This window comes from Acinonyx jubatus, chromosome A2, assembly GCF_027475565.1.
Source record: "Acinonyx jubatus isolate Ajub_Pintada_27869175 chromosome A2, VMU_Ajub_asm_v1.0, whole genome shotgun sequence".
NCBI classification, from domain to species: Eukaryota; Metazoa; Chordata; class Mammalia; order Carnivora; family Felidae; genus Acinonyx; species Acinonyx jubatus.
In genome coordinates this window covers 78,765,434-78,787,703 of record NC_069383.1, presented here as the reverse complement: position 1 = coordinate 78,787,703, position 22,270 = coordinate 78,765,434, and the positions used below count along the sequence as shown (strand labels likewise).

The 22,270-nt window shown below is 35.2% G+C and overlaps 1 protein-coding gene across 6 annotated transcripts in view; it reads right to left on the bottom strand.

The window, feature by feature from the left end:
- The window catches only part of SEMA3D (semaphorin 3D), a 196,929-nt gene that overhangs the window by 114,484 nt on the left and 60,175 nt on the right, over positions 1–22,270 (bottom strand). For all 6 annotated transcript variants that reach the window (XM_027071779.2, XM_027071780.2, XM_053218532.1 and 3 more), the window contains one exon: positions 11,908–12,098. In XM_027071779.2, the coding sequence (XP_026927580.1) occupies positions 11,908–12,058 (151 nt within the window). In that variant the 5' untranslated portion in view covers positions 12,059–12,098. The remainder of the gene's footprint in view (positions 1–11,907; positions 12,099–22,270) is intronic.

Genomic DNA, 22,270 nt, shown 5'->3' with positions numbered 1-22,270 from the left:
TAGCTTTGTTTAAGATCACGATTAAATCTGGGGCACCTAGGTGGTTCAGTCGGTTAAGCATCCCACTTCGGCTCAGGTCATGATCCAGTGGTTTGTGAGTTCGAGCCCCGGGTCGGGCTCTGTGCTGACAGCTTGGATCCTGGAGCCTGTTTTGGATTCTGTGTCTCCCTCTCTCTCTGTCCCTCCTCTACTCACACTCTGTCTCTCTCCCTCTCAATAAATAAATAAATATTAAAAAAATTAAATCATGATCAAACCTTTCCACAATTCCCGAAAAGGGCCTGCATAAAATTTTCATATGAAATTCTGTCGGATTGTTTTTTATCTCCTGGAGATGTCTCCCGGGCCCTTTCTTCTTCTCCCTACAAACTAGACTGGCTGTTCTCTCAACAGAGGGACAGCTTTCTCAAACTTCCTTCCACCTCTCTCCTACTACGAATCCCAACTTTCCTAGATCCCGTGTCTTCTTCCTTGACTTATTTTCTTATTCTGATGAGCACATCTCCAGAAACTTCTTAAGAAATGGTGACTGAGACTTAAATTTTTGAAATTTTACCTGTGTAAAAAGGCCTCTAATTTATTTTTATTAATAGGTGGGCTAACTATAGAATTCTGGGTTGACCAGCATTCACCCTTAGTGATCTGAGGCATGTGAACACTATCTTCCAGTTTTCAAAGTCATGATTGAGAAGTCTCATGTTACCGTATCCCCAGCCTTGGAACGTGTCTTTTATTGTTTCTGGAAGTTATATGAATCACTTCTTCACTGTTACTATTATGAAGTTTAAAATAATTGGACTGAACATGTCTTGAACTTTGTTTTTGTTGGTTTGATTTTGTTGTTTTTCACTTGTCATGCCGGGCACTCAGTGTGATATTGATCTAAATTTTAATTTCTATTGGCTCAAGAAACTTTGAGTTTGGCTTTCATTCCAAACAAACAGATGACTATTATCTGTAGAACTTTTCTCGAGGTTTTCTCCAGAAAGGGGCCTCTCCCCACATGCCCAAGGTAGGTAATCCAGGTAGAGGTGTGCAGAGAATCCGTGTCAGGGTGTGCACACAGACTTCCAAAAGGAAGATTAAAAATACAGTCATGGAATAATGTTCTCCTGAATTTCAGGCAGTGTTTATAGAGCATAGGCAATGAAATAATGTTTTCCATTTATAGTTTCCTATAAATGTTTTTGTCTCACAAATTATTAGATCTCTGCTCATGACTTTGAGATAGACACCTAAAACCACACTCCTCTCTTATTTTTTTTTTTTTGTATTTTTTTAATGTTTGTTTTTGAGAGAGAGACAGAGTGCGAGTGAGGGAGGGGCGGATAGAGAGGAAGACAGAATCCGAAGCAGGCTCCAGGCTCTAAGCTGTAAGCACAAAGCCCGATGTGGGGCTCGAACCCACGAACTGCAAGATCATGACCTGAGCCCAAGTTGGACACTTAACCGACTGAACCACACAGGCACCCCGCACTGCCTCTCTTAAATCACAGTTCATAATTTTCAGTAGCCTGCTTGCTACTGTCATTTTCCCCCAATCAACCGATCTTACTGACTTCAATGACTTAATGACATGACCTAGTGTCCAGGTTCAAAAAATCAGAATTGTTTTTAGTTTACCTTCCTTGGTCCCTTACTCTTTTTCCTGTATTTAAATAATTGGTACCTCTAAGTCTATTTCACTTCCTCACACCAACATCAAGTTAAATTTAAGTCTTATAAATTTGATCATATAAATTTTCTATTCTTCCCCTCAAATATTTATTCCTATTGTAACCCAGGCCAAGATGTGTATTATTCCTTCTCTAAATTACTATACCTGATTCATAAATAACTTTGTTCTATGCCCTTCTCCTTCACCTATGTCTACCACATGATGCTCTCTATTCTTTTTTTTTCCCCTAAATCACAATTAAGTTAGGTCAATTTCATGATCAAAATCGTCCAATGCCAACATACACTTCATTCAATAAAGTATAAATGTTTTCCATCGTTCAAAGTTCCATTTCATACCCAACCTTCTTCAACATTCTTGAATGGCATTCATTTAAAAAATATCCTAATCCTATTGAATTAATATTTTTGCAATTATTTTGTCCCTTAAAAAAACTAGAAGCTCTTGCAGATAAGAATAATGTCTAAATCAATGCTGTAATCCATCACTATTTCTTGCACATAAGAAGTCTAACAAATACTTAACTAATGGCTTTCAAACTAGTGATTCTTATGTATGTTGGTTTACCTGCCTCCCATCTAAATCAGAATTTATTACAACCATATGAATAATTTAGAGAGGTTAATGTGCCATTAAGAGATCCAACTGTGGCTCTAATGGTTTGCAGTCATTAAAGGTTCTGGTTGTTATCTCCAAATGCTTGGAAGGGGAGCAGGTGGGGAAAAGAGGAAGAGGTCTGAATAAGAACACTCTAGAACAGCACTTCTCAGGATTTAACAAGCTTTCAAATCAGCTGGGATTCTTGTTTCTCATTTAGAAAGGTGTCAGGGAAATGAGATTGTACATTTCTAACAAACTCCCAGATTATTCTGGTGCTACAGATCATTGAACCAAAGTTGCAGTAAGAAAGGCTAAAGTACAACATGGCCCCACTGCACTGAAGAGAAGAGCTGAACTCTTCCTTCTTCTCCACACTAGAGTTTCCCTCAAACATTTAAAACATGGTGCGTGTTAATTTATGCAGGATGGCCAGATTATTTTTTTTTCCATTACAATTGTACATTGGTCAATTGTGCATATCCCTTACTTATTCTAACAATCTAATTAACTTAAATTATAACTAACTTAGTTGCTATAAGTGATAAATGACCTGCTTAATTTAAACCAATGATATATGAACTTTCCCCCCTCAGTTCTCTCATACAAGGAAGGGAAGTGCGTTATTTAACATGCATTAACCTGGAAGGAGATGCGAAGATGACAAAATTATAATTTATTATTGACTTTTAGGTAAATATCCTGTTACCTGCAGCAGCAGAAATTCTACCAGAAATGCCTAAATATAATTGTATTTGTAAAGACCTTCAATTTTTACTTCAATTAATTCAATTACGTACTGTTTGGACTCCCTTTGAAGCCTGTCATGATATTCAATTTGTGTTTTGCGACATTCAAGGAACTTTCCCTATTTTATCCAATTGATCTTTGAGGAGAACTAGAGGACTATCACTAATTTCTAGATGAGAAAACCTAGACTCAGAAAGAGCAAATCCTCATCCTAATGGTGGCTGAACTGTACATGCCATAGAAAGAGCTAAAATCGAGGTCTTCTGACTTGAAGCCCTGTTGCCTATTACAGCTATATTTTATATTTGAAGAGTTAGCATTATTTAGAAAAACAAGATTCTTTTACAAAACAATTTTAGTCACATTTTTACACAATATACCTATTGCTGAAATATTTACCTTATTTTCCAGACTGTGCCTGGCTCACTGTGGCTTTAGTCAAATAAACTTCTTTATGAGTGTCATTCTTTACAAGTAAAAAGTACTCAGTTCTGATACACGCCTCTTTTGAATTAATAGGATTAAATCAGCCAATTTAAAGGACTTTTACAAAAATGCAAAATATATATTACTAGTTTTAAGAAGCACAGAGGCATTTGTCAAATTTTCTGTGAAAAAAAGACCCAATGGCATTCAGTTTTAAAATGTCCTTAAATTGGGTGCCTGGGTGGCTCAGTGAGTGAAGAGGCTGACTCTTAATTTTGGCTCAGGTCATGATCTCATGGCTTGTGAGTTTGAGCCCCGTGTCAGGCTCTGTGCTGACATGCAGCCTGCTTGGGATTCTCTCTCTCTGCCCTCTCCCTGCTCGCTCGCTCTCTCTGTCTCTCTCTCTCAAATAAATAAATAAATGTTTTTAAAAAATAAATAAAATGTTTTTAAATTTATATTTTTACACATGTATTGAAAGAATCTCATTGTAAAAATTCCCTTAATAAGACCTAAGGAAGTTGAGCCACATTGTAAGTAAGTAAAGTCCTAAAACAAGCAGTTGTATATACAAAATTTTATCTCAATAATTTATACAGTAGTAATCCCACCACATACAAGATCTGTCCAAAAAGAACTTTTTTAATGGGGTGCCTGGGTAGCTCAGTTCGGTTAAGCTTCCGACTTCAGCTTGGGTCATGATCTTACAGTTAGTGAGTTCGATCCCTGTATTGGGCTCTGTGCTGGCAGCATAGAGCCTGGAGCGTGCTTCGGATTATATGTCTCCCTCTCTCTCTGCCCCTCCCCTTGTCATGCTCTGTCTCTATCTCTCAAAAATGAATAAACTTAAAAAAAATTTAAAAACAAAGAACTTTTTTAACTAAAAAAGACTTGACAGGGTTTAATCCCAGAAAAAAATTGCCTTTACTTAAGTAATGATACTCTTAAACTTCCTTCCATGTTTATATGCATAACCAAAGACACAACCAAAGTATCCCTTGATCTAGCCCTCTTTTACCCTGCCAGGAGGACATTGCTGACCTTTGTAGATCTCAGCGAGTTTTATATCCCTTCTTAATTCCAAGAACACTTTTTGCATGATACTTCTGTGGTAACATTAAATTATGTATTATTTTACATTACTGTGTAACTTCTATCACTTTGTGAACCTCCACAGATCAATAATATTTAGAACAGTGCTCAAATACAGTGTTAAATAGATTTTAATTATTATTAATTAATAGGCTTGGATGCAGGCAAGTTGTAGTATAAATACTATTGAATTGAAAAGCAGGAGACTTGGATGCTTGTTGTTGTTGTTGTTATTGTTGTTGCTGCTGTTGTTTTAATTATCTCTTATGTGATTCTGAGATTATCTCTTCTTTCTGAGTTTTCTTTCCAAATGTTTATGCCTCAATTTTCTAAACGTTGATAGTACTTACAACCTGTATCACTATATCAAACAGTAAACACATTCCTCCTTGAACATAGTTTTAGAACTGCTTGACCTATCTTTCCATCTAGACAATAGCTGACACTGACAATTATGCAGATAACAGTTTATTATGCAAAATGGGCCACTTTCATTAACATGTTTTTAAGGTATTTTTTTAATTTATTTTTTATTTTTTTAATTTATATCCAAATTAGCCTATAGCGCAGCAATGGTTTCAGGAGTAGATTCCTTAATGCTCCTTACCCATTTAGCCCATCCCCCCTCCCACAACCCCTTCAGTAACCCTCTGTATGTTCTCCATATTTAGTAGTCTCTTCTGTTTTGTCCCCCTCCCTGTTTTTATATTATTTTTGCTTCCCTTCCTTTATGTTCATCTGTTCTGTCTCTTAAAGTCCTCATATGAGTGAAGTCATAGGATATTTGTCTCTCTCTGACTAATTTCACTTAGCATAATATCCTCCAGTTCCATCATTAACATATGTTTTAAATGTAGCCTATTTTAGAGAATAGAATGGAATTTCATCAATATTTTCTTCAATAAGGTATGCCTTGTCTCGCATCTCTCCTGAATCATCAATTATTTCTCTACTAGATTATTTCACAATTGGCATATAAATACGGTGTTATTTAGTTCATGAAAAAAAAAATCTCTTGATTTTATTTTCCTTCCAGCTACTACTGTCCATGTCTCCATTATAGAAAAAATCCTTGGAAGAATTATCTATAATTCTCTCTAGTCCCTGAGCCCATGTTCTCAGGAATCCATCCTAATTGTGCCATGGCTCCCACAGTCAAAGACACTACTTTTTATCAAGGTCAACAATGAACTTCTGTTGTTGAATTTAATGTGAATTTTTGCTTGTCATCTTTGAAGAAACATTAGCTGAATATGACATTGCTGATAATACGTTTTCCTTTACTTTCTTCATTGACTTCCTGTATACTACAAACTACTGATTTTTCTCCTACATGGTTTCTCTGGGCACTTCTTTTCAGTTCACTTTGAAGCTCATTTCCCCTTTCTTTACTTTCTTGGCTTAAGAGAATCCCAGAACTCAATCCTCCAAATTCTTCTACATCCCTTTGTTATCTCATAGAGTTTCACGGATTTAAAAATTTCTATATGCTAACTGCCAAATTCATATCTCCAATGACATCTCCCATAAAGTCCAGAAATTATGTACTCAAATGCCTTCCTGGCATTTCATTTAGACATCATAATAGTCTTGTCTTCTCCAACAAATATGTCCACTTGATTTCCCCCCAAAACCTACTTCTTTCACAATCATCACCATCTCAACTAATGGTATCTCCATCCTTAAATTAAAAAAAAAAAAAAAAAAGATGGAGTCAGATTTGACTCCTCTATCTTCATGTCTGATCCATCAAAAAATCCCATTGACTCTACCTACATATCATCCTCTTCTCCTACCTCACTGCAACCAGTCTGGCCCACAGACCATCATTTCTTACCAGCATTATTACAATATGTCTACTTCCCTGACCTCCCCCTTTCAGTGTATTTACAATACAGAAACCACAATGATCCTATAATAATAAGAGTCAGATTATGTCACTTCTGTGCCAAAATTCTCCAGTGAATTCCCAACACACAGACTAAAAGCCAATGTTTTGACAATGACAACAGTGGAAGAATCTAATCTTTTTCCTTCTACCAACTCTCTGATTAAATTAATCTTCTTTCCTCTATCTCAGTGTTTTTCAGCCATGTTGTCTTCCTTAGGATTCTTAAACATGGCAGACACATTTTTGCCTCATGACATTTGCACTGGCTGTTTCTTTTGCCAAAAAATATTTCTTTCCCAAGTATCTGCATGATTTGCGACAGTAATTTCTTTAAGTATTTGTGAAAAACATCACTTTCTCAGTGAGCTCTTCCTTTACCACATACTTGACTATACACTCCCACCATTCTCTAGCTAACTTTCCTGATTCATTTCTCTCCATAGCACTTATCATCTTCTATTTTGGTAGGCAGTGTACTTATATATGGCCTGCCTTTCCTATCAGAATATAAACCACATGATGACAAGGATTTTGGCCTCTTCTATTTGCTGACATATCCCCTTGTTGCCAGAACAAGGCCAGAAACGTAATGGGCATTCAGAAACTATTGTTATTAACTGTTGACAGTTAAACATCACACACACACAGTAAGATTATCCCTAAATTCTTGAAACTACAGAAGCCCAGATGAACAGCCTCTGTTTAGAGAAAATACATCTGGGAAAACAAGTGTGTTCATTCAAACATGGCACATCTACCAAAATTAAACCATCAGTGACTTGCTTCATAGAAAAAAACATATATTACATGTAAATTCTTATTATAAGATTGATAAGGCTTCTTCACTACGTACTTAAGGGGAGGTATTCAGAGCAAGCCGGCTTCTTTTCCCATTAATTTGACAACAAAAATGTCCACTCTAGATTGCATTTTGTGGTTGGAACTCCTTACTGATTTTAATGATTCACTTTAACCCATTCTGAAGGTTACCAACCATCAAAGACACTACTCTTATCAAGGTCAACAATGATCTTTTTAACTGGAAGGGCTTATTAACTACTAGAAGACCACAACAGTAAAAATACTGGAAAGCACCTTTAATAAATTCACAATCTCTGGGTGGTACTTAACTGAAGGAAACTAACTCCAGTAGAAAATGTTTTGGGAGTAAGTGGAAGTAATCTTAATATGTGTTGTAAACAAGAGGGAGCTACATAATATTTTTCACAGTTGTTCCCATAGGGAAACCTTTGGTCTGTAGACAATCATTCACATCTAGCAAGATAATAATGTTTCACAAAAAGCATAATTGACGGTATTATGCTTACTATGCGACACACTGACTTAGGGGGGTATTCAAATGGAACTGATAGCTGAATTCCCCTTATGCCAGGTTCAAAGGATGTAGTAAGAAAAAAGATGATACATGTGAAACATATGCATATCATGCATACACGTATATGTAATAGATATAAGCCATTCACATATAAGTTAGTACTAAAATCTAAAATTAGGAAAGGAAAAGAAAAGCTAGAAAGACTATACAAAAAAGAAAAAAAAAAGATGAAAAAAACACTACAATTCATAATAAGAAATGAGTCTTTGTATATTCAATTAACTTTCATTTTTCTCTTCCTATTCCAAAGATTTTGTCCAGTTCTTCTTTATTTTACCTACCTCATTTTCTGGTTCTCCAAACAAATAATATTGCAGATGCTAATGATTCCTGGGCAAAAATATCCTGAACCCATGAGTTCCTTCACAACGATTGTGACATATGGAATGTTTATACTATTTATTACAGGATTGAAATCGGTCATCTCTCACAAGTTATTTTTTACTACATCTGCAGTATAAACTGTACACGCCACCGAGAGAAGTCCAACCTATAGGGCAAAATGTATATCATAACCTTACAACATGAATTCCAGATACAGCATCCTGATCTCCAAGTTTCCTTACCTGCTACTCAAGAAACAGATTTAGGATGCATACATGTGCAAGAATTCAAAATATGCAACTGAAGGGAAATCTCTTTACAAAACAATAGAACTAAACAAGCTCCTGTGGATTCAGAAGTTCAAAGTTAAGTCTTTATCAAAGAGCATTCTTCGGATAAAATGGTTATTATATTTTCTGTTGGCCTTTAAGAAATCCCTCAAAATAACCTTGCAGCTGCTCAAAGTAGCTAATGCTACTGATACTGTCTGCATCCCTGGTCAGCATCTAAGGAAGCATGAACTACGGAAAGCAAAGAAAACAAAGTGGAGTTTGTGACCAGAAAAATTAAATATTTTTGAAAACAAAATTATTTTTTCACTTCAGCTGATGTTTCCAACCTCACATTCTGGCAGTGTTTTAATGCCCAAAGCACAAACTTTTAGACGCTCCCCAAACTATCTAAGCAATGGGTGGTATTAGCTGATCTCAATTAGTTAGAATCAAAAGAGAAGGAAAATGCCAAGAGAGAGCTATGATCGTTATCTCAGAAGTAGGAATGTTGTGTACAGGCAATCTGCCTCACTATAACCCCAAATTAGCAGGAATTTTTACATAATAGCTGTTTATTCTGGAACAGCTCACTTAAAAATATCAGGATTTGAACTATTTTCCTTCTCAACTCTCAGATATGGTGGAGAAAAGGTGGACACGGAAGTGGTTCACATTCTTGGAAGTGGATGTGCACATTCATAGTGCTGAATAGATGATTTCCAAAGAGATGAGATATTCTTTTATTTTTTTTATTTTTTAGTGTTTATTTTTGAGGGCGGGGGGAGAAACAGAGTGTGAGCAGAGGAGATGCAAGGAGAGGGAGACACAGAATCCAAAGCAGGCCCCAGGCTCTGAGCTGTCAGCACAGAGCCTGACGCGGGGCTCAAGCTCATGGACCGCGAGATCATGACCTGAGTCAAAATCGGATGCTTAACCGCCTGAGCCACCCAGGCGCCCCAACCTATTCTTTAAACTGTGAAGAGGAGTTCTCTGTTAGGGTTGTGAATAATTCTCCTAGTAAAGATGACCACTCAATTATTAGCATACAATCTGGAAACAAAAGGCTAATAGTAGCTATGGGGAGCTAGCAGAGGTGTGTGTGTGTGGGTGTGTGTGTGTGTGTGTGTGTGTGTGTGTGTGTGTGTGTGTGTATCTTTGGAGGGTGAGTTGGGAGAAGGTTTCCATAATTCTCCTCCTGCATTCAATCTTTGTTGCTGCTTACCAGGCTGTGACATGTCAATTACCCAAATGTAGACAAAAATCTAAAAAACATAACACTTGGAAAGTATACTTAATAGAAGAACCATCAAAAGAGTAATTCTTACTGCATTTAATCCAACACTTACACCAGTTTTGCTTTTATATAAATAAGCACTAGGCCCTGAGAGGAGTGACAGTCTATACAGAGATAAGTAAACAAGACTTTGAACTCACAGGATTGATTCCAAGTCCAAAAACATGTGCATACAAAAACAAACAAAACAAAACAAAACCTTCAAACAAGGGATAAACTAATTAGTAGCAGCTATATGGAATTAATTAATAATATTTTTCTATTTTTAGGCGCTAATTTGCTAGTTTCAAATAATCAAGTTATCACATTTGAGTTCATATTTTATAACCATTTGTATGGAACTATCATTATGAACCCAAATGATCACGATGACGATATATATTTTTTTCCACATATTTATCAAAAGGCATAACATCTCACAAGTGTGTAGGTCTCTTTGGGCCACGCTGTCATCTTAAATAGAGCATGTGGACTTCTTCAACTCTGTTTAATTTTGACAACTGAAAATCATATAGCCAGTCAAACATCAGCATGGTGCTTCTGTAAATGTTAAAGCTCACTCTCTGATGGGTGAGTGCCTCAGGGAAGAACCACTAACGACCAGGAACTAAGAAATAGGATCAGGCAGTTAGTGTCTATGCAGCATGAGGCTGACTCAGGAACTGAGCCACGACCCAATCTGAAACCTTGGCAAGTTTCTCAGTTTCTTGGTACCTCAGCATACCCATATATGTAAGAAGGGGATGATAACAATCCTCACCATAACAGCCAGTGCTAAGGATGAAATGACAACACACCACGTTTATACCAATGCTTTGCTCTCTGTTTCTTTGCAAGTCTGATTTATTTTGTGTTGTTCACACATATCAATGCAATCTTCTAGTATTATTCATTCTATCATAGGAACCAGAGTTTCCTTTTCCTTTTTCCTCTTCAACCTCTTTATTTTCAAACTTTCTGTATCTTTTTTTTTTAATTGTTTGGACTTTCATATTTGTTTTCTGTTCTTTTCTTAAGATTAATTCTGAATACAGGCAAATGAACGACTCTGACTTGTGCATACGATGGGTTGTGGAAAATCCATATACTTGGGGAATCACATCCTTTATCAGGATAGAGAACTCTTCCATAATTCCAAACATTTCTTTCCATATCTCTTCCCAGTTAATCCTCCCCTCAACCACACAGAGGCAATTTTCTGGGTTTGTTTTTTGTTTTCTTGTGTGCTTTTTTTAAACTGCTTAAAAAATTCTAGAAAAATATTAGAACTCAAAAATAATATGTTGCCTTAACTCTTTAACTCAGGAGATATAAATTCCAGACAGATACCCACGTATGAAATGTGTAATGGGTATAATGCCAATTCCACTTATATTTGACATGAAGTTAGGTTTTATTATTGACATTCAATTTGAACTCAGTAAGTTGTTTTAAACAGCTATTAAAACTGCAGGCATAAGTTTTACCTACCAAGTTTGGTATAAAGGAGTATAAGTCCCTACATCCTTCTCATCACTTAAAGTATTAAAGAAGCAAGAAGAGAAAACAAAAGAAATACATTTTTAAGAATAAAACTTGGCATAGTCCCTGTCTATCTATCTATACACATAAACATACACACATGTAAGATGACTAAATATAACTCATATAAACTTTGCTTTTATGTTAATTTAAACATTTAAAAACAATTAGCAGATTTCATTTCTTAAAGAGATTTTCATTTCTGTATTTCAAGCCTTCCACGTGGTCTTTTTAAAAGAATAAACATGTATATGTTTGAGATCTTAATGGTAGGTTAGTGTATTAATTTTTTGAAGATATCTTACTGTGTTTAAAAATAAATCCCCTCTAACTAGGGATGAACTAATCCATATGAGCTGTATGAAATTATGTTTTTCTATTTTTAGGGACTGATTTGTTTTAATACAAATCTGATTATAACCTATAAACCAAATCACCAAATCATGTTAATCAGTAGCTGATCATTGTAAATAATGAGCTGAAAAGGGTACACGAATAACCCAGGCACCATTTCCCTCACAAAAATGATAATTGGGCATTGTATTCTATAATATTTTTATTAACTGATGCCAATACTATAAACATTTCACTGAAGTCAGTATGCATTTCTAAAGAAAAGAAATACAGTCATCCAAAAGACAATCTGAAAAACATTTACAGACTTACCTTTGTAAGTCAGCTTGAGTCGTGGAATATTTTGCTTAGCAGTTCCAATGACAGGAAGAAACAGCATGGTCATGCTCAGCATCATCAAGGCATGAAAAAGGTGAAAATTGTGGCTTCTGGACTTTGGTCTCTCATTTTTAGTAGCATTCATGATGAAAACAATGTCCTCTTTCAAACAGTGAAAATTCAATCTAAAAAATAAGAAAATAATCATTAATAGAGCAGTTTGCTGATTTTCCTAGACTTACTAAGTTATAATTTTCTGAATGTGTATAGATTTTAAAAATAATAATTGCACCTTCTCCCCTGTTTTGATTTTGCAAATTGTTACAAGGGAAATGAATCAGAACTGATTGATAAAATTCAGGTCTGCCTTTACTCAGATGCAGAGGAGAATGCATACTAAAGTTTCAACTATTTATGATAATTAGCTTCCCTTCTGTAACAAAGTTTTGTTTTGTTTTTAACACAAATGCAAGAGGAACCAACTCTTTCTAACTTCATGAGTTCTTTACTCAAATAAGAATACGGGTAGAAGCCTATTCTTTCCCTATATCATCCCCAAGGAGAAAGATCCCCAAGCAAAAACAAATAAACGCTGTCATGTTCAGGGAGTTCTTCTCTTGTTTCTGACATAAAGATTTTTTTTAAGTTTATTTATTTATTTTGAAAGAGAGAGACCATGAGGAGGGATAGAAGGGAAGACAGAGAGAGAGAAAGAATCTCAAGCAGGCCCTGTGCTAACAGTGCAGACCTGGGGCTCGATCTCAGAAACCATGAGATCGTGACCTGGGCCAAAATCAAGAGCTGGAGGTTTAACTGACTGAGTCAATTAGGTGCCCTGTGACATAAAGATAGTTTAAAAGTCTGCCTAAAATTGGAAAAATTGGCAATGATTAGGTCAGAGCCACTGCCACCAATTTTAGGCCTGGGATAATGTGATTTAACCTGCACTCTATATACTATTCCACACACGGCAGTAATGAAAAGAAAAACAAAATGTAATATAAAAGGCTTTATAAAAGAGAGGAAGTTGTGATCAACTAGGTTGCCATAAATAAGCTGCCTTGCTTGTCTTTCTTAAGACCTGAAATAAATTAAAACACACATTTCAAACTAAGCCTGATAATAATAATGACAAATAATATTGATTGAATATTGATAGGTACCAGATACTTCCTTTAAAATGCTTTCCATAACTGAAATAACTTAATCCTGTTAAATGAACTAAACAAGGAGGCTGTGAGACTGGGGTGACTCTAATGCAGTGGCGGCCTCCTAAGCAAGCTGAGATGTAAGTCTACAAAATCAAAGTTACAAAATCGAAAGTTACAAAATCAAAGTTACAAAATCAAAACACGAGGGACAAGCAATCACAAAGAACCAACTAGGCCGCAGGCTGTAGCCAATTTTTTCTCTGCTTTGGCACTTTCTCTGCCCAAGTCTTTACTCTGGCTCCCAGAGGCAACGCGCTCCTAACCACTTCCGGTTGGGCACTACAGGGCTGGAATCAATTTTTGCTCAAATGAACTTAAAATTTTAGTATGTCTCAGTCTACCTTTTACTAATGCCACTGACAGCCTTAAAGGATACATAATTATTTACCTCATTTCACAGATGAGGAAACTGAGGTATACAGTTAAATGGGTCTCCCAAGATCACATGGTCACATAAGAAGTGAATTAAAATATTTGGCCAGGACCTTGGCTAGAGTTGGACTCTTAACCCCTAAGTCTTTGGCTGTTTTGCAAAGTGGTGGAATCAAGGGATCAACTCTTGCAGTCTTCAACTTCTCTTCTTTCTCCACAAAGTTACTGCTGTCTTTCTGAGAAACAGCCCACAGAGAGAATCTCGCTATGCCTACTTCCAGGGAAGATTCCAGATGTGGTACCTGCTTTACCTTTTGTCCAAAAAATTTCTATACTTCATTAGTAATTGCTGTAGTATAAAGTATCCTTTATAAAAAAAAGTATACTTTAAGTAGTTTTCTAATTATTGAATATCAAAATGTTCTATGTATATGCTTTAGTTTTAAGACAAGGTCTAATATGAGTGAACTTTCTTATGAAAGAACAACTCTTAAGTAAATGCCTCTGAATATCAAGGATCTAGTTACCTTGAATCTCACAAGTTAAGATCAATCTGGGAAAGTGAAGTAAAATAAAATTTAGGGATGTATTGATTCATTGTTATACATGACAAATATTTTAAGGAAATAGACTACAAGTTTTATGTTGTTTCTTCATGAAATGTTGAACATAAATGCTTAATAAATTATACTTTTTAAAGTATTTTAATTACTTTCAGAGATACCTGTAAGAAATACCTAACTGTTCTGTCTTATGTGTAATTTGCACATATTTAATTCTTTTATTTAGAAGATTACCACATATGTGAATAACCAAGGTAATTTAGATACTCATTTAAGAATATTGTACTAAGGGGCTCCTGGGTGGCTCAGTCATTGAGCGTCTGACTTCAGATCAGGTCATGATCTCACTGCCCGTTGAGTTCAAGCCCCACGTCAAGCTCTGTGTGACAGCCCGGTGCCTAGAGCCTGCTTTAGATTCTGTGTCTCCCCCCTCTGCATCTCCCCTGCTCACACTCTGTCTCCCTCTCTCTCTCAAAAATAAATATTAAAAACTTAAAGAAAAAGAATATTGTACTAAATATGCCACATATTACATATTTTATTCACAGTAACTTGGCATTTCTTGATGGTTTCACTTAATTTGAGAGAAAACAGGAATGTCCTTCTGACCAAAAAGATCTATGCCAACAGTAGCCCTTTATGAAAATTTTAGTTTTTAAAACTTTATTAATGCGTATTTTAAACACCAGTAAAGTCCTTCTTTAAATAATGTATTTAATTTTTTTTAATGTTTATTTATTTTTGAGAGAGAGAGAGAGAGACAGAGTGTGAGTTGAGTAGGGTAGAGAGAGAGAGGGAGACACAGAATCCGAAGCAGGCTCCAGGCTCTGAGCTGTCTGCACAAAGCCTGACGCGGGGCTCGAATCCACAAACCATGAGATCATGACCTGAGCCGAAGTTGGACACCCAACCGACTGAGCTACCCAGGTGCCCCAAAATAATGTATTTAAAATAAATTCTTCAAAAATAAAGAACTGTATTACTATTTAAAGTAAATTCTTCAAAAATAAAGAATTTACGTCCATAAAACAGTCACTTTAGCTGGTCTACAGAAAAGTTTATCACAATTAGTTTTAAATCATGTGAGTTTTAAGTTACTCAGTCTCTTAAGAAATGACTTGCAACCTTTCAATTTGTCACTTATCCCAGTAAAAAACAGAAACACCCACTGACTTACAGTATCTCCTTAAAAACTTACTACGTTTTTGCAAATAAGAACATATGCACAAGAATATACACGTAACAGTCATTAACATCATAGCTGGTCCCCAACCATTTGTTAACCCTTTATAGATGAGGAAAAAAATAAGATTATTTTCTGAAAGGAGTGATTGATTATATACAAATAATGGAAGCACCATGAAATAATTTCTAAAATTAAGATAGTTATGGGATGCTATGGAAGATAGCTCAAACGTGTATCATACAGATTTAAGCAAGACAAGGATAGTTTCATGGCAGACAGTGAAAGAATGGAAAGCAAAAAGAACTAGTTTCGGAAGACAGTGATATTTCCTTAAGGGCTCTTGAAAAACCTGAAGCATTATAGTCTTGATTAGATTGCTATGAGGAGAAAGGAGGGACAGAGTAGCATAATCCGGAGAGGTGGAAGACAAAGGACACCAAATATGAACTTGACCTAACTGCGAAATGTGCCTCATGCCTGTTCTGGTACCTAATATATTATGACTCAAACAGTGCCATTACTCCACACTGCTTTTGAGGTTAGATTTTATGTGCTGATTCCATCCATACTCATCAGCAACTCTAATCCCATTTACCTGTTGCTTTCATGTTTCCCTAGATCTACATGTCAGCAAAATATGGGTCTCTGATCGAAGAAGATCCACAGCCTTGATCTACAAACACGTATTATTCCACCTACCGTTGCCCCTCACCAAAATGAAAGGCAAATTGAATGCAGAGTTTAAGTACATTAAATTTTTCATTAGGCTTAGTTTTTCTGAACTTCTGGACATGTAAAATACTACTTTTTTTTCACGACATGCAACAATGCATGTAATGTGAATGTATGTTTATGTACACAGGCAAAAGAGAGGGAACTTTCCATGTGTGCATTTTATTAGCAATAACGACCTCAGTACAGGACCTTTCTTGGGAATTAACGACCAGTTGGGGTTAATGGCCCTTGGGTATGTATTGAGATATCTCCTCCTCCAACTGATCATTAATCGCTAAGACATGCCCTGTGCCTCTACCACTATAAGTTAAGAAGATTGATGTTTTGGCTTTCAATGAACAGTAGTCATACTGTTCCTTGTAACCCAACTCATTAATACTGTTAAATAAGTTAAAAATCAAAGTTCTGTTTTCCTTGCTACTATGACAGTCTGATAAGTGCACACACGTGCTGAAACATATGTTAAGGGTGAGGGACAAAATAAAACAAAAATCCTGAAACTGCTGGAACTTCTTGACTTTAAATATTTTCCTACTATAAAACAGTCACTCTCTATAATCTGCTGTTCCTGATTCACTGTTTTCCTTCCCAACAATCCTCTGAATTCAATAGTTAATCTTTTAATTGAGGTAATTTATGGGTTAAATATATAGCCAAAACCTCTCCACTAATATGATATTTTGCCATCTTCCTTCCAATGGATGTGGATGTGTGTGTGTGTGTGTGTGTGTGTGTTATGTATGACACGTGTGTGTGTCCTGCATCTGGGAGGAATTATAGAGAGAAGTAGGTGTGATTTAACCTAAAGTGGGTGGATTTAGTGAATTGCATAGGTTATACTGCATGCTACTGTCTGTAACAAGCTCGACCTGGAGCCAATTAACTGCATGTAATCTATTCCAGATGTTCACTGGAACAAACAGCACTCTTGGGGATCTTCAGATGTGGAGCCAATAGAGAGTGTTCTGATTATGAAAGAGTTTTACACACTGTTCCGCTAAATCAGAGATCCAAATGCATAATCTAACAGTCAGGAAGGCTTTGTGCCATTTCCCAAAGGAATACAGAGTCCAGGACTTACTGGATGGGTAGTAACTCATCAAAATATTATTTGAGAAGCAAAGGATATGCAATTTTATATGTGAACTTCATTGATTTGACTTATTTATCTATACTTATTTGTTCCAAATATCATTAAGATAATGTAATTATGGTGAAAAATATATCCTATGCATAGGACAAGAATTAAAATACACAAGTCTTAACACATAAAACCTTAAACACTTACATTTAGGATTTTTTCCTCAGGTGTGTGTGTGTGTGTGTGTGTGTGTGTGTGTGTGTGTGCGCGCGCGCGCGCACGCACGTGCTCATGTGCACACATTGGGGAAAGGAGGAAAAGAATCTTTGATGCTGAATTTATAAAGAGCTGTTTGTTGCTCATACCTTTGTGGTACACGTAAGGTCGCTTGGGAATATTTTTACTCATTCAGGAGACACTAGGAATTATGACTACACCCAAATTAATAGTATTATCTGTATAAACTAACTCTGGCTTAGTTTTAGCTCATATTTTTGACTTATTGTCTGATTAGATGGATTTTCTGTAGGGTACACAAAACTGATAAATTATTAGTAACATAACTTCATGATACATATACGGACAAGAAACCAAACGGAAGTTATAGAAGAAACTTGAGAATCAAAGAAACAAAACAGGCAAGCAAAGAGAAGAATTCTGTTTGCAGAGGGCTATCTTATGTTCCGTGGATCAAGTGGAACAAAGCAGATGGTGATAACAAGGCAGAATGCAACAGGATGTAGGAAGATCCACCAGAGTGGAGCTTGGAATGTGTTCATGTACATGTATTTTATGTCATCCTTTCTACATTTTTCTTTGTATTTTCTAATATATCTAATATCCTGCTGCTCAGCGCAGGCAGGGGTATGCAGTCACTTCTCAAGTGTACAGAACTATCTCCAGTGAGGAGAATTTATAGGGCAACAATTTTTGGTTGAAAAATTTTAACTCTCCATTAATGGATTTCATTGTTTTAAGATGTCATGAATTCCTCAACAATTAATATAATCCCATGGAGTCTGAAAGACCATTTGATTTTTCAGAGATCATGAAGAGCAGACTGAACATTTAGTTAAATGTTAATTTACTTCCTAACATCCTTATGATAATAGCCAGTGATATTTCACTATATGCCTAAGTATGAATATCATCAGTAATCAGCCGTGAAGTTCAGCTGAATTCTTTGCCAGTAAAGATACATTACATCACTGACTTTTATTTTGCAGTGGTTTAACCACAATGTTTACATTGCTAAAATACACTGAAAATATACTGTATAAAAACCTGCTCAACAAAGCACCATTGTTAAACGTTACTTGGGTTTCCATGCCTTATAGCCTTGTATGTATGGCCAGGTCAAATTATTCAGGATATCACCCCTAATTAATGCAGTTCAATAGAAAATTATAGTAAGACTTCAGAAGGCACACGTGTAACCTGTTAGAATATAGTGGGTTGCACTTTTTCCTGAACACAACAGAAACAACAAAACAATGCTCTTAAGAGGTCCTAAAGAAATCAAGTGTTCCCAAGGTACAAACTGCTCACATAATTAACATATTTGCAAAAAAAAATTAATAATAATGAAACACTACTGTAACATGACTTTATGCTAATCATTTTCATTATCCTAAATCTTACACCATTTTGCTACTCAAAGCAGCACACTGTTAGTTATCATTTCACAGGGTCAGAGAAAGCACCAGCAGCATAATCTTAAATTTGATTAACCTGCAATTCAAAGACTTACGATTTTCACTTTCCAACTCTTACAATCTGGAGAGTATTTTAATCGATGCACCTTCTCGTGACCAAGATCATCTTATTTCTCACCTTTTTGAATTCTGATATGCATTTTGAGGATTATAAAATATTTATATATATTCTACAGAAATATTTATAGAAATTACAGATTACTTGGCAAATTTCAATGTCTGTCATTTGTACTCAAAATAAAAATGTATAATTAAGCTGATTGTTTTTAATAACCCCCACCTCAAATATTCTGATATGTGCCTCCCATGTTTTAAAAAAAGTTGCTTTTTTTTTCATAAATAGACTGTTAAATAAAGAAGAGTAGGAATTACTGAAATTGAGATGGCAAAACAATTGTATTCTCTTGAAACAATAAAATAAGAATTAGCCATGTGTTTATTATTGAGAGGTTATTCTAATTTCTTTTATTGCTTTTACCTTTAAGGAATGTCATTATTATCAAAACTGAGTGCTACTTTGGTAAACATCTAAAAATTTTAACTTCCTTTCTTGAAATATACATCTAGGTATTAATGTGGACATTGAGCTATACACCCAATAAAGATTTTTCCCAAACTGTATAATGTTTACCTAATATTTATGCTAATGTGGGCAGCAAATGGACTGGGGTCTTAAACTGACTCTTTAATGAGAAAATGTACAAAACATTCTGTATACAAACTAATTTAGTATCCCGATCTCTCTAAATAACCGCGCACTAAGAAACTTGTCTTTCAAAGCAACGTATGTATTTTATTGTATTAAAAACTATTACGGTGCTTGCTTCAGCAGCACTTATACTAAGGCTGAAGCACTGCAAAGAGGAATAAGGAGAAGAGCGTGGTACCAGCATAAGAATGATGGACAAATGCGCAGTTAAGAATTTTTTATTTCCTGACCTGTACAGGGCTCCTGTTCTTTACAATTTCCGTATGCATAAGTTCTGATAAAAAAATATTTATTGAAATAATTACTTATGTTAAAGGAAGAAAACGTAAAGAGATTTTTTTATTATTCAATGCATACTTTCCAAGACTATGAAACAGGAAATTCACCATATCCTTAAAAACAATACATACAGGTTATTAGTTGCCGACTGATAAAATTTATATCAACCTTATACAAAACCATTTATGTACAACAAATAGTATTTAAGTGATTTCCTGCAGGAAGTCTAAGTTAAAACATGGATTCACACGACAGTTAATTAGAATCTCAAGGATGTAACTACTGGAAACTAGTAAATATTTCCAAATGAATTAAATAATGTTTAAAGACATATAATATTGAATAAATATAAGGATTCTCTGTAAAACTCCTAACACTTATATAAACAGACCAAGAAATCCAATCAAATCTACCATTAATTCCAATATTTAACAGCAAACTTTTTAAGTAGGAAAAAAAAAGCATATACCAGGAAAAATGTGACCTTGAACTTCATATTCACATTAATTCTCCAGGAATGCATGTACTTTTAAGATCAAGACATGTAAAATAAGTTAAATGACTCCTTTATAGCCTTTTTTTTTTTAAGGAAAAAGATGTACTAAACACATTAACACTATTTGTTTCATCACTATTTAATGAAACACCTTAGGGAAATAAACATTTCTAGCACCATGAGGCATTCATTCCATCTGCATAAGGAGGAGAGTTTAAATAATTCACTTCATAAACAGCACTACCTGAGAATAAAAATAGGTAGTGTGTGAAAGGAAACTTGGTGTCATATGCAGAATTTAGTAACCCAGCCATCATATTAGATTTACATTTCATCATATTTGGAATTTCATGAGGCAACTGGGCTAAGTGGGTGATGGGAACTAAGGAGGGCACTTGTGATGAGCACTTGTTGTTACAAGTAATGAATCACTGAATTCTAATCTTGAAACCAATATTATATTATGTATTAACTAATTAGAATTTAAATAAAAACTTGAAACAAAAAAAATTTACAATTTTAATATAATTAATGTTATTTTACTTATTTTTTGTATATTGAATTCAGCACCACTGATGACCATGCAAACAATGAGGCAGTCTTTTCAACAAATAAAAAAAAAAAAACTGTCAAGCACTTTTGGTAATAGTTCTTTAATGATTATTGTTTATATTGTTTAATGATGATATGTTCATGGATTTCATCTTGCTTTAAAATGCTTCATATGCGATTGTTCTGATCCATATAGATATAGATATAGATATAGATATAGATGATACAGATATTTTCGCTCAACAGTTTCACTCTTGGCAGATGAGGAAACTGAGGCAAAAAGACAGTACATCACTGGCCAAGGCCCTTCAGCAAAGATCAGATGCAGGGTCAAGTTACTATACACATAGAGCTCCTTCAACAATGCCAACAAGGTGGGTGGGGAGTGGGAAGGAGAGCCTGCCCTGGGGTCCACATTGTCTAGGCAATACGTATCTGGAGATGGAGAAGTGCCCTTAACCTAGTGGCCATTCTTGTTGGCATGTACCCCAGGCTCTGTTTGGCAATATCTAATAGAATATTTCTGATGAAGGCAACGCTCTGTATCTTGTTGTCCATGATGGTGCTCTGTCTCCGTCTCTCTCTCAAAAATAAATAAAACATTAAAAATAAATAATAATAAATAAATAAAATGGCTATAAAGACCTTTCATGAACTTAATTGCTTTTCATATTCTTTAAGCAATTTATTCTGCCTAATTATGATGCCACTTAAGAAGTTTAGATCCTTTATACTCGGTAAGTTATGACATTCTTTGACATATAGAATTATTTTAAATAGTTAATTTAAATTATTTTCTGCATCAAAAAATAACCACAATTAAACGCAGCTGTATTTTATCCAAATATTTTTACAAGTATTTTTTTCTTACATTAAAATTGTTACTTTATTAGAAAGTGAATTTTGAAATTCATACCAGCTTATAAAACATGCTGAATCCAACTTCATTATTAACACTCTATGATTATATACAATAACATAGCAAAATTTTGTCTGATATGTAACAGGAGTTCAAAAATAATTTTTAGTTTACAATAACCCAGAAAACAGGAAAGCAATATCTCCTAACTGAAAGCACAACAAAATTAGTTATTATGTTAATACTCAATTAGGTTTAGGTAAATTAAAAAGACAAAACTTTGAGTTACATTTTAAATCATTCCAGATCTGTAATCATGCCAAGCATTATTTATAACACTTTTCAAAATTGCTGTATTTATAGCATACCAAAGATTTGAAGTTGTTTCTCCCACAGATTCAGAGTTACTGAACCTCTTAGAACATTTTAATATATCTGCTAACTCTAAGATGGAATATTAAAAGCACATATTGGGGCACCTGGGTGGCTCAGCTGGTTAAGCATCGGACTGAGTTTGAGCCCCACATCAGGTTCTGGGCTGACACCTCAGAACCCGGACCCTGCTTTCGGATTCTGTGTCTCCCTCTCCCTCAGCACCC